Source organism: Tigriopus californicus, chromosome 7, assembly GCF_007210705.1.
Source record: "Tigriopus californicus strain San Diego chromosome 7, Tcal_SD_v2.1, whole genome shotgun sequence".
In the NCBI taxonomy this organism is placed as follows: Eukaryota; Metazoa; Arthropoda; class Copepoda; order Harpacticoida; family Harpacticidae; genus Tigriopus; species Tigriopus californicus.
This window is the reverse complement of record NC_081446.1, coordinates 11,076,134-11,089,351: the sequence shown is the minus strand read 5'-3', so window position 1 is coordinate 11,089,351 and position 13,218 is coordinate 11,076,134. Positions and strand designations below refer to the sequence as shown.

Sequence of the window (13,218 nt, the reverse complement as noted above, 5' to 3'; positions counted from 1 at the left end):
TGCAAACATAATAATCAGGGCTGTCCCAAAAATGCAAATGCGTCATTTTTCAAAGTTTCCCATTTTTTTCAATTATTTGCATTATTTGTGTATTTTGAGTTCATCACTTCTTATTGATTGCAAAAAAATGAAAAACAAATTATGTTCTACCATTTCAGGGTATTTGCTTTTTTCCTAAATGGTGTGATTATCTTGCTTTTTGGACAGCACAACTATAGGGTTTGTCAAGTGAACGCATTCATGAACAACTGACGTTAATCCATTGAGCAATATCAAAAACAAGATACCCAGACAAACCGCAATGTGCATGTATTGAATTTTAACTTTAACTTTATTGCGACTCTTGGTCATGTCAGATTGTAAAATTGTAGAATTTTGCCGTTTATTTCATTTTACCAGCTTGTCTAAGCAAATATCATTGTGGTATCGAGTCAATTAGAAAAAAAATCTTTATTGCGAGAGTTGTCTCATTGGATCCGTTATCCTTTTTTACAAATGTTACAATTTATACAATGTATCATGATTGAGTCTTGTCCCATTCTGGTTCATTTGATAGTGCGTTCACCGAATTACGCCCAACGTGTTCACTTTGTTCGGTTTTGTAACACAGCAGCTCACTCACCATCACTTGATTATTGAATGTTCAAAGGGAGGATGGTGCGAGTTGACTGATGTTTGTCTCAGTTCTTCCTCGCCAAAATGCCTAAAATGGGGGTGCCGGACCACATTTTTCCTAAGATTTCCGTCACTTGACATGTCCTATTCAAGATCACGTCTCTTCAGCTTTGGCTGCCTGGCGCATTTTATGTAAGAAATAAGACCTGCTGTAATTATTCAGTATGTGCATGGACGACGTTACACTGGACATATTTGACGTCGCCAAATGTACCCTAATATTACGACGGAAATTTTAAAAACCATTGGACTCAACCTCCTGACCAGAAATTGAAAAAATAATGGTCACGCTCTCCAAGCCAGGCAAATTCCCTTGCCATAGACATTCAAAATTATAGGGAGGAACTTGTTTTAAGATGTATCTTGAGGATTTTTTTCCTAATGTTCAAGTTTTTCAGCTGTCCAAGTTCAGTTGAGGTAAACGGGTGATACAAGATGGACGAACCGTGAAATTTGACTTGTTCGAATAAAAATTACAAGTGACAAGAATTCGCGTAAATTCCATTTTTTTTTATATGTGAGTAGTTGCCAGAGACATCCAAGCACTCCTTGAAAGTGAATCAGATGTGTTTTATTAACTACAGAGCGAAAAAGGGGCCAACTACTACACGATCCTGGAATTTCAATGTCAATCATCTTGAATTATAAACAACAGTATACATGAAATTGGAACTATATTGACTGGAAATGATCAGCAGTAACCTCTTAAACAGAATGGAGGGTGAAAACCGATCCAAGGTAAGGCCTAACTCATCGTTTTAGCCCTGTTTCCTAATGACATCAAAGCCTACCGGGGTATACGGCGACAATTTGATAGACCTCCAGTTAAATTGAGACCTCCATGGTAGAGCAGGGTGCTTATAGAGAAAGTTTGTGCACCCTTTTTCAACATGCTCTTGAATTTTAGCTTACCATGTCATTTTGTTGTTTTATTATTTTGCAACTGGCGATATGTTTTTAGACATTTCTTGATTTTTTTTCGTTTGTGAAGTGATTTTGATTGTATTATTTGGACAGCCCTGATACTAATTAACTAAGTTGGTAATTTTTTCGCATGTCTGTCCGTAACATCTTCAAATCCCTCTAGCCATCGAAATAAATCTGATGTTATTGCATACACGGATATATACTTCAGACCATACCATTAAAAGGTGCTTTCCAAGAGGTTCAAAACTTGTAAAAGTGAGAATCTATTGGACCGTCTGATTGATGAATGCTAATTGAACTTAAAGCGGGTAAAAATATCTAGCCTGTGACCACGCTCCTCACCTTTGTTGTTTTATAAGCTCATTCAACTTCATTTCAAACATCATGGAGATTCCAAAGAGTTATGATCAAGAGCAATATCCTGCAGGTCAAATCCCTCGGTTGGAGATACGGACATGGTTCTTGACCAATCTTCTTTTCAGAGAGTAGAGGCCAGTTTTTTGAACGCTCGTACCTCTGAGTTAAGGCTTGGGCCTTGCGCAGAATGAGCGTTTGCTCACCTCTTTGGCCAGTGTAGTTTCATACCGGTTAACGTCCAAGCCCCTAACTCCAAGGCACCAGCTTAAAAACACTGGCCTCTGGTCAGGAAAATCATTGATTTTAAAGCATATCATGGTAATAACAAATGGTGACCTTTAGTTTGTGCGCACATAATGGTCGGTTGATTTATTAGATCCATGTACATTTGAACAAGTTAGGACATGGAAAACCGTGTTGTGGTCCATTATTTTCGCAACACCCTAGACTAGACATTAACATTGAAATCTGCACCTTGTAAAGAATGGAAGTAAGGACGTGACAATTGTCATTCTTAAAGTTAATTAGAAAAAGGTTTCTTGTTAAGATGGGCTATTCCAAAGAATTCACGAAGACCTTGAGCCCTTAAGAGCCCGTCGGTCAAGACTTTGAACAAGACCGACCGAATACACTGTAAGATTGCAAGATAATCTTGGTAGTTAATCGACGTGACCTCAATTGGGAATGAGCCATTGGCAGCCTGACCTCGAAAAACAAAGGTTACGATATATTTGATAAATGCTGCTCGAGGTTAGGACCCATGTTTAGGCATTTTTGGGGAGCCATTCGAGGCACAGATCCACCAGAGTATTGAAATCCTTATTTGTGACTTGAACCACATGGACTTATGAGCGTACTACTCAATCAGGAAAAGAATGACAAGAGTCGTTCACAAGGCTGACCCAAATATATTGTACATTATTGCGATTAAAATGTAGATATCTCAGCATTAATAATCTGACAATCATATTTTTCTAAGCAGGTATTGGGTAAGTGTACGAACTTCGTGAAATATGGACTGTGAATGAGCTTCTCGCAAAATCGGCAAGCTCTTAACCATAGCGAATCCGAGCCACTTTTCGAGGTGAAACAATAAAAATAACAAACGTAAATCTCTTCAATTAAAGGCCGATCATTTTTATACCATTTACTTGAAAAGTGGTTCGTTTCAAAGTTGTGTTTCAAAGGCGCAGCCCAAGAGCAGGCCCAAAAAAATGAATTTTATGTTGTGTTTACAGCATAAGTTTTGACACATCGACTTCTCTAAGCATAGTTTTGGGCTCAAACTTGGCCACGTTCTTCTATTCAACAACATCTTGTGGTCGTATCAACTGCTTATTTAGAAGAAAGTGAACGATTTAGCACATAAGAGAGCTTTGCTTCCGCTCGCAGTCCATATCTCGAGAGGTCCGTGGCTAGAGTCATGCTTGCGATTTTCCCAGCTTAGGAAACGCCCAAAGCTTTTTTATACGAATTATGGAGAGTGATCTTCGAGCCCTTCAACGGAAGCGTTACATGGACCGAGAGAAAAGAAGTGAAAGGGATGGGGTATTCTACCCTAATAGATCTAAACTTACAAACAACTTGGCCTAATCTCATCGTCTTGCAATATTTGTTTCAAGGCCCCTACTTTCCGAGGTCGAATGGAAAAGTCCCTATCCCCACAGGCTTGGATGCATGACCCCCTACACAAATTATATCAAATCATGCCTATTTTACCAAGATATGTTTCTGGGCATCTCATATCAAGTCGGAACGAATGATCTTATCTGTGACAGAAAACGGAGATGCCATGGTAAATGAGAAATTGACAGAGTCACCATTGATGCATTGATGTTCCTAGACCCTTCTAATCGATTTCCTTTTCTTACTCGATATTTCTTGTGATCCAATAACAAAGACATTTTGGATTGTTTATTGCTTGCCCTTGCACTAACTACCGAAGAGCAAACATAAATTTTTCAACACGTAGGACCAAGGAAACTTTGTGTGTCTGGTCCAAAACGTTGTATTACCATAAACTACAAACGTTACCTCAAGGGAGCACAAAGCAAAGGAGGCACCCACTTCGGGAAAATCTAAAACAAAGGGCCTTGATCTTGAACCGTCTTTTCGTAACATTTTTTAATCGAAGCATTACCAGAGAACTTTAGCCAGATTCTTCTCAAGTATGCAAACAATTGAGAGGAACTCTTTTTCTCTTTTTTATTGCACGCAGCCTTTCAGAGTGCAAATTAGCAAGCTCGCTCTAGTGAGTCCTTGAATAAAAAAACTGAAAGGTTGAGAGTGACCCAAGTAACCTCTCTTGCTCCCGATTGGAAGAATTGGAACGAACGAGAGAAGGCTTGCTGGGAAAGGTACGCGTCCTTGGGAACACTTATTGTTGTTTGCGGGCGAAGAACAAACCCGCTTGGATCCACTTAAAAGCGTATTTATCGACGAGGACAATAATAATAAACCAATCTTGAGCCCTAATTGGAGGTGGAGGTGCTTCGTTTGTTTGGGTAAAAAAGTATATTTCTAAACAATGAGGCCGGAGATGCTGATTATTGAATGGCATGATTCTAAAGGACGAGGATAAGGAAGAAAAAGAAGTGTAGGAGGAGCGGAACATACTAAAGAAGAGGGCAATGTCCACAAGATGAATACTCGATCGATCGAGCCAAAAAAATGATAATGATCTTCATGTCGGTTTTTTTGCGTCGCTTTTGAGCAATTACAGTTCTGAAATTGGGAATTCGGCAAGGTGGTGATTAAAATTTTGCATGAAACTACTTCACAGAGGATTTGACGAAGGTGTTCAAGGTCTGATCAAACATCCACCGGCTGAATCATTAATTCTGAAAGTTGGAAGAGATCTCCGGAAAAAAGGAAAATTGGAAACTCGCTAAAATACGAAAAGAATTTCGACGAACACAGTCGCCACCTTAAAAGGGGGGCGGGAAGGAAAGAAGTTCGATAGAGAGTCTTCTTTTTCTCCTGAGGACAAACGTGCCAACGATTGGGACCTTGAATGATGGACCTAGAGTTCGTCTTTGGCAGTGTAGTGCTGATTAACGAATTTTTCCAGGTCGGCGAGCTCGCGTTTGCCACTGTATTCAGCCACTTTCTGGCCATCCTTGTGAATAATCAAAGTGGGAAATCCATTTACCTGAAACGAGAAAAGTGCAAGTTATGATGAAAGAATGTTTCATCTTCCAATTAATAGAAACGGCAATGTCACGCTCAAGGAATGTGAAAGGGAAGATCCAAGTTTGGTTTATATCAAAAGATGGGAAACTTTCCGCGAAAGCTTACTCAAAGGCAACAAAATACAGTGCCGGATGGTTTACGATGGTATCATGTATTCAGAACAGAAGTTGCTCGAAAGAGCCGCCCAAATTTGTCTTTTCATGCTTATTTGTGCGTAATTATCTTTGTGCACTTGTCCTTAGGACCTGACCTGGCTACTGCATAATGCACCAACAAATAGAGAGAGAGATAGGTAAGTGCGGTTCGGTAATCATTCTTCCAATAATATCCAAGGAGCTTGGAAGGCTCACTTGGTCTTAGGTATTTTCCAATAACGCGCACCAACTGTCCAAAAGACGAGGATGACCCCACTGAGCACCCTGAGTACTGAAGTGGCTCATTATACTCAAGAGAAGAAGTCCTTAAGCCCTCGGCCAAGCTTGTTTGGACTTATCCTCTAAGGAGGCTTTTCTCATTCGAGGGTCATCGACGAATCGGTCATAGCTCATATACCAGAGACAAAATCTCACACCAAGATGACAGCCTTATGATTGGTTTATTGGCATAATCTCAAGGAGCGAAACCATATTACTCAGGTATTCTTAACCTCTATGAAGTCAAGCGTCTCCGTTTCTCTTGAGAGAATTGAAGTGCGTTGGAACAATGAAGAGTCTCTTTGTTCCAATTTGTTACGACAAGGTCTTTTGAAACACAGCTTTTGAATGAACAGCTATCAACCTGGTTCTTTATGCCCAAATTGAGGCGTTAAGCAACTGAATCGCGTACTGCACTTAATATGACAATTCAAATGAATCTACATCCGGAACGCTTTGACCACCCACAAAAATATTTATTTTGCCTCACTCGTCAATCCCTCAAAATATCTATCCTCCTTAAGCTTGGACTGATATTGGTATGTAAATTGATTCTATCGACCATCCCGCCATTGTATGTCTGACCTTCGTTGGAGACCATGGCAACAGACAATGAATACCAACGTTCCCTGACCAGACTTTAAAAACATGAAGCTTCCCGTGTAAGGGCCTCTCTTAATCTGTGACGCGATATTGCCAACCCAGAGGCAACCAAACACCTAACGGGCATTTCGATATCAGTTTCTAGCTTCATTCGTCCAATCTCGTCACCCACACTTACCCCTTGGTCATTGCAGAGCTCCTTGTTTTGGTTGTCGTTGGAGGTGCAATCCACTTTGGCCACCTTGATTCCAGCCTTGCCTTCGTACTTCTTGGCCAACTCGTCCCACGTTGGAGCTAACCGTTTGCAATGGCCACACCATGGAGCAAAATACTTCACGAAAGTCACGCCTGAAACCAGTAATGGCGAATTTGAGAACAAGTTCCATCAATTAGAGATGATCCAATCCTCTTAAAAGCAGGCTCCGCCGAGGGAAAACATCGACAAGAGGAAAAAGGGAAGATAACAAGGCCATTTGGCTTACCAGATTCGATTTCTTTGGCAAAGTTGTCGATGGTAAGAAGGACCACGGGTCCGGTCTCGCCGGATTCTGTAGGGACTTTGTCGGCTTCGGGTTGGTCCTTGGTTTCAGCACTAGTCTTCACAAAGTCAGAAAGTTCGTCCAGAGTTCTGCAAAGAAGAGAGCAGAGGTAAATTTAGTATCGGTCTTGAGAAATATCGTGGCATCGAGATTGGATCCAATAGCAGATTTTAAAATATTGGCACTGGGTCCTAAATAGTGTCATGTTTTCGACTGGAAACACGTCACTGCGTATTGTGGAAAGTGTTTTCAGGGAAGGCGAATTGGCAAAGAGATAAAGTTCTCAGGATGAAAAGTTTTTGTGAGTCCCTTTTTCGTGTAGCTAACTTGTTCGGGATTGGAAGCAGTTTGGCAAACGTTCTTTTCCACGGTCATCACAATTCAGACATGGCTGAAACCACAATTCCAAGGTATTTTTAAACCAGTTTCGGTAACGGCGAGATGTTTGAAGTCGCTTCTTTTAATTTTGCTCAGCATGAAAGTGGCAAATATGTTTCAGATATTTATTATTTCGTATATCTTTTTCTTACATTTATTATTCAGATATAACTATGATGCGCGTTAATTAATTTGGTATCCACCTAAGCAATGGCTAATATTAGAAAAGTCAAATGTGAAAGACTGAACCATCGTAAAAAAATCTAAGCCACGTTCTTGGAAGCTAAACTTTCCACAAACTTGTATCATGAAAGTGGTACGCGTTTTTGGATTACATATATACGCGTAGTACATACTTTCCAAATCGCTTCAATTTCATTCCAACATTTCTGTCTCGTATCTGCTTTAGAAGTCTTCAACCCAAATCATCACATTTTACCCCTGGTCTTGGGTCATGATTGCCGTGGTTTGGCTTTTAGCCCTAATGGACACCGAGACACCCTCAGATTCTCGTCCATCATCCGAGAGAGGATCACTTGGCATGGTAATTACCTGGCACCACGATAAACTTCGGTCTTCTTTCCGTTCTTGAACCAAGCGAGAGTGGGATATCCCTTGATCTCGTGTTCTTGGCAGAGTGATTGAGCTTGAGTACAATCCACTTTGGCAATCTTGGCCACGGTTCCATCCGCGAAGGTCTCGGCCAGTTCGTCCCAGGTGGGAGCCAATTTCTGGAACAAATCAATCTCATGAGTCCCATGTGCCCTTTAATGGGAGAGGGGGGAAATAATGGAGGACGGTGACGGATGGGATCATTTTGATCCCGATCCCGAGGCCGCGGGGGAATGGGCAAGATAGTATCATTGAGACAATAACATACGGAATTTCGAAAAGGAGCTGACCACAACTTTCTTCCTTCACTTATTGTTTGCAAAGTTTCTGCCCTCAGGTTTGTTTCGAGTGTATTTGGTCTCTCCCCCACAAACGAACACACTCGCTTAACGAGCTCGAAAATAATTAAAAATACACCTACCTGGCAATGTCCACACCAGGGAGCGTAGAACTTAATAAAGTGATTTCCAGCCTTGATATGGTTAGCAAACGACTTCTCGCCAAGGACGTAAAGGCCCTTATCGGCCACAGCAATCTCGGGTTCGGTGACGGCTTCCTGCAATTGGAACAGGATGAAGAACGATTTATTTACTTGTCTAAGGGTCTTTTATCACATCTCAAAACCAATAAATCTATAGAATGGGAAGAAAGGTAGAACATAAAACTGGGTAAAGGGATAAGCATGTCTTGAGCCTCTTTATCCATGGGCTTGTGAAAATCGCGTAAACTTTCGTTCTCTTGCCTAGAAGTAGGAAACTTCTAACACTTCCAAACCAACTTTAGGTGTGAGATATCCTAATGAGAAGTGCTCAGACCAATTGCAAGACCAGATGTAAAATGCAAACCATTTGGTTAGACATGGTAAAGTGAGGTACAAGATGACCAATAAATTCGTTCCGCTTGACATTGGCACTCTTGATAACGGTGCAATTAGTGTCCCTCATCCAATCTCAATTTCATGATCGTAAACAATTATTGTTCGGAAAGCATTTCCTATTCGTACTATGTCAAAAGTGTATATTAAGTGTATTCAGAAGCTTGGTAGTAGTATTGTCAGTATCTCTTCTTATGCTGATGATACAAAATTGGTAGTTGGTAGGAATGGTCAGGATTCCGGTTGTCTGTTAGAGGTCCTAGACCAAATCTACTCCTGGGTTGCCGCAAGTAACATGGCACTGAATGGAATGAAATTCCGCTCAATAACCTTTGGGTCGACGCCATTAGACACTCCACTATTAGATGATAACGGTAAGGACATTGAGCAGGTCTCATCCATGAAGGATTTAGGTGTAGTCCTCCAAGATAATGGAAAGTTTGATGAGCATATCCAGTTGAAAGTTGGTTAGGCTTTTCAAACATGTGGTTGGATATATCGTACGTTGAAGTCCAGAGATAGTGTCACGATGCTAACTCTGTACAAGTCGATTGTTCAGCCGCATCTTGAATATGCCTCTCCCATTTGGGCTCCAATTAGTTCAGCAGGTTTGCAAAAGCTCGAGCAGGTCTAAAGATGTTTTTCTAGGAACATCACAGGATTGAGAGAGCTCTCATATTGGGAGAGGTTAGAAAGGTTGGGATTGTACAGTATTCAGAGAAGGTACGAAAGGTATCTGATATTGTACGTCTTCAAAAGCATTCATGAGCTTTGTCCCAACCCAGGATTTAGGGTCAATTGTAGTGACCGTAGAGGCTTAATGTGCGTTTTGAGAGCACCTTCAAGCCCTCGAGAATCCAGGCTAGTTAAAACTATGAAGTCCAACTCTCTTCTTTCTCGGGCTCCTTCATTGTTCAATTTGTTGCCCTCAAATATTCGTAGGGCTTATGTAGGGGTTGATCCAGTAGCAAGATTTAAGTCAGACTTGGACAAGTTTTTGACTAAAATTCCTGATCAACCTTATATTCAACGGTTAGCCAGATCAGCCAACTCCAATTCGTTGGTCGATCAAATAATATGTATAAATAAAAGTCAAGTAAAATGAATAATCTTCTCGTCTTGAACTGCTGGGATTTCAGTCCTGGTTGCGGTAAGGAAGTCCGAAAAAAAAAAATATGTGCGATTCTGATTTAATTTGGGCAAACACCGATGTTTGACGAATCGCAAAAAAAATCAAACCACACCACATCTAGTATTATTCGCCAACCATTGTTGCCTCGATTCGTTATTGTTTTATGAATTAATCTGAATGTAATGCAATATCAAACTTCCAGCTTCATCTCGAGACAGCTCAAAAGACGGCAAAATGGAGCAATATATGTTTTGTTCCACAACTTGTTAAACACATACACTGAGTGGAATAACCGTGGATATGGAAGAAAAAGGCGGCTTAAACAGTTAATAAGAACCATGTTTTATCTATTGCCGTTAAAGGTAAGATAAAAAACCAAACCGAACAATGTCAGTCTAAATGTGCCACATTTTCATATCATCAGACTTTGAGGCATGATAATAGAATGCCCTCTAAATCTAGGCTTCGATCATCAACTTGGAAAAATCTCGGTTTTGACTGGCTTTCAGAGTCGGAAAACATCAATCAAAAGGCTTTGCAAAATTTGTAAAGAAACCATACAATCAGTTTGGTTTAGTGTGCCCGTAAATGATGGGATTGAGCCAAGTGTTGATAAACTTGATTGTAAGTGCATTGACAACGTCCTCCCGACCGAAAAAGATCAATAAACTTGATGCATGATGAGTTGGAGCTTGTATGTAAGTTATGAAATATGTCGACAGTTCTGCATCGAATACATGATATAAAACCAGGGCCAATTTTATCTCATGGGGCAAAGTTTCTATTTCGATTAACAATCAATGATCAAAATCTAGGAATTAATATCGGTGACTGTCCGCACCCCTCTCTCACTCTATAAGAACCCTAATTAACAGGATCAAATACAGAGCCGTAATAATGACCTTAAAACTGAGGAAAAAAACATTTTCAGACAAATTTCATGTCATAAGTAAAGAAAAATGTGTGACATACAGATTTTAATTCATAGCTCATATGATCTTTTAAAAAATGAAACAGTTCAAAATCCTGCAAAGAAATTGCTATGCGTTTAACCACTTGATGGGTGAGTATGACTGGCTTTTATGGAATGAAGAGTTTCAAAAGCTACATTTGTAATGGTAGGCACCGTGCTCAAAAGAAATATTAAACAGAGCATTGATTTTAATATATTATGAGCAAAATCTTACCAAAATAAGCGGGTACAAGTATTTGACGACCCCGCACAGAAATGTGCATACGACAAATCTTTTAAAGAACTTCACCAGCCCCTCCATTTTGAGCGTGGGACCAACTATCGGTTAAAACACTATTAACGCCAGTGCCTGGCTCTGTGACTACCATAAATTGTCAATGACTTTATTGAATGTCAGTATCGATTGAAAGCCGGCGGTGGTAGGGTTCCGCACAAGGAACACAACAGCTGAGTCAGTGCGAAGAAAGCTCCCAGATGGAACACCTTATCCTACGCTTTCCCTGTTCTTAACGGCGCCTTTTTTAGTGCCATCTCGGGATGGAACCCGGCAACTGAAACTTAAAATATACGTACCTCTTCCACTTCCAGACCCATCTGCTTGTTGACATATTTAGCCAAATCATTCAAGGACCGCTGTCCTCGGTATTTCTCAGCCTCGGCTTCACCCTTCTTAAAGAACTTGAGAGTGGGATAACCCGTCACGTCTTGACCTGTAAGCATGGCATGAATATGCTAAGGGCTGTGGTTGTCGGTTTTCAGGAGAAATTAGAGGGATGGCTTACCTGAGCAGACTTCAGTGTCGGTAGTGCAATCCACTTTGGCAATGACCACATCGCGCTCCTCCTCGGGCTTCTCGTTGTACTTTTTAGCTAAATCCTCCCAAGCGGGATGAAGTCGCTTGCAATGCCCGCACCTAAACATTTAAATTCAATCAGCTAGATAAATCAAGGCCCATGATCAAAACGATCTCAGTACAAGGTACATTTCGATACTAATGTCTATCATTGCAAGCCTAGTCTATTGCGAATGCTCGAAGGGAAATTGCCATAGTAGTTACTTGAAGAGCCGAGGTGCATTCAGCCACAACCGTTCAAAACATGAATCAATGCCAACCCAAAAACATGAATACATAGCTTTTCATTTGCTCCAGTATTTGGTCCAAGCATGAAAATATGAACGATTTGGTTTGACATTGTTTGGACCGGGGCAGTCGCTAATCCCCACAATGGGTTAGCATTGGTTAGCATGCGACTCCCATTCTGTCCCTACAGTTCAATTGACGGTTACGATTTAAGTTTTGGAACTACAGAGACACGTCAAGACACTTGTTCCGCCCTGGGATCTTATGTGTTTCAGTAGTACTAGTTAATGACTCAACATTTGAAGTCATTAACTTTTACCTTTTTGTAAAAGGACTGATTTACTTAGGGACCTCTAAACCTAACGACTTAGCTTCAAGAATAAGGATCCAATTTTGTCCCATGCCAGTGGATTCGACTTGGATACCGATACAAGCCTAACATGTTAGAGGCATCTATAAGCATCACCATCAATCCTGAATGCCTGACCAAGTACCAAATACCAAGTACACGCACATAGGTTCAGCCGAGGCCTGGATTTCTCCATGGCTAGCCTAAATGGTCGCTCGGTTCGACCGTGGGTCCAAGTCATTCCTCTACTTGCACAAAGACGTACTGTACCCTAGGTACTCAACAGATCTTTCATACCCATTACACACACACAGGTAAAAGAGGATCTTGACTCCCGAAGAAGAAGAAAAGTGAGGGCTCATCTGCCTCTGTGTAGCCCGTTACAACGTGGACAAGTTGATAAAGTCTCCGATGACGTGGGTCCTTCTAAGAGTGTACGATCTAAACAACAGCATAACTCAGCATCTAACAATGCCATGAAATTGGATAGGCCTCACTGATTCATATTAGAGAAAAGGTTAACGTTATTCTCCACCGATGAGTTGGCGGTGCTACTTTTTTAAACTTACCCTAACCTAATCAAACCTAACCTAACCCTACATTAATAATAATAATTAATTAATAATATCTAAACCTTTTGGCATTTGGTCACAACCTTAAAAATGACCACCGCCAACTCATCGGTGGAGAATAACGTTTATCTAAAGAAAACGTGTATATAATAAGATGTGAGGATCTGTGATAGGCCTTTCTTTACCATGGAGCGTAGAACATGATGAAATGATTGGCTTTGGCCAGCTCATCTTTGAAGTTCTCTTTGGTGTAGGTTTTCACGGACAGACCGAAATCATCTTCGGCCCGACCCATTGAAGCCAGTCCGATCACCAGTAAAACCACCACATGACATAGGGTATTCATGGTGGATGGGGGCCAGGATTGGTAAAATTGGCACACAAAAAAACAAGCGATAGTATATGAATAATACTATTTTATAAATTAGAGACACGGAACCGGTTCAAGCTCTTGTTGTCGATGCACAGGTTGTGGCCGTCGAGACTTCCATCCAGACACTGCCACAATCCGTTGGAGTGAAAATCAAGTGCTAGATCTGCT

At 40.9% G+C, this 13,218-nt stretch overlaps 1 protein-coding gene across 1 annotated transcript; it reads right to left on the bottom strand.

Annotated features, from left to right (window-relative positions):
• Positions 1-4,454: 4,454 nt before the first annotated feature.
• Positions 4,455-13,218, bottom strand: LOC131883591 (thioredoxin domain-containing protein 5-like). The gene is made up of 8 exons (XM_059231094.1): positions 12,863-13,218; positions 11,458-11,588; positions 11,249-11,385; positions 8,118-8,252; positions 7,637-7,815; positions 6,650-6,795; positions 6,346-6,515; positions 4,455-5,110 (listed from the first exon to the last, which is right to left on the bottom strand). The coding sequence occupies exons 1-8, from the start codon at positions 13,021-13,023 to the stop codon at positions 4,982-4,984; spliced, it is 1,188 nt and encodes a 395-aa protein (XP_059087077.1). The 5' UTR covers positions 13,024-13,218; the 3' UTR covers positions 4,455-4,981.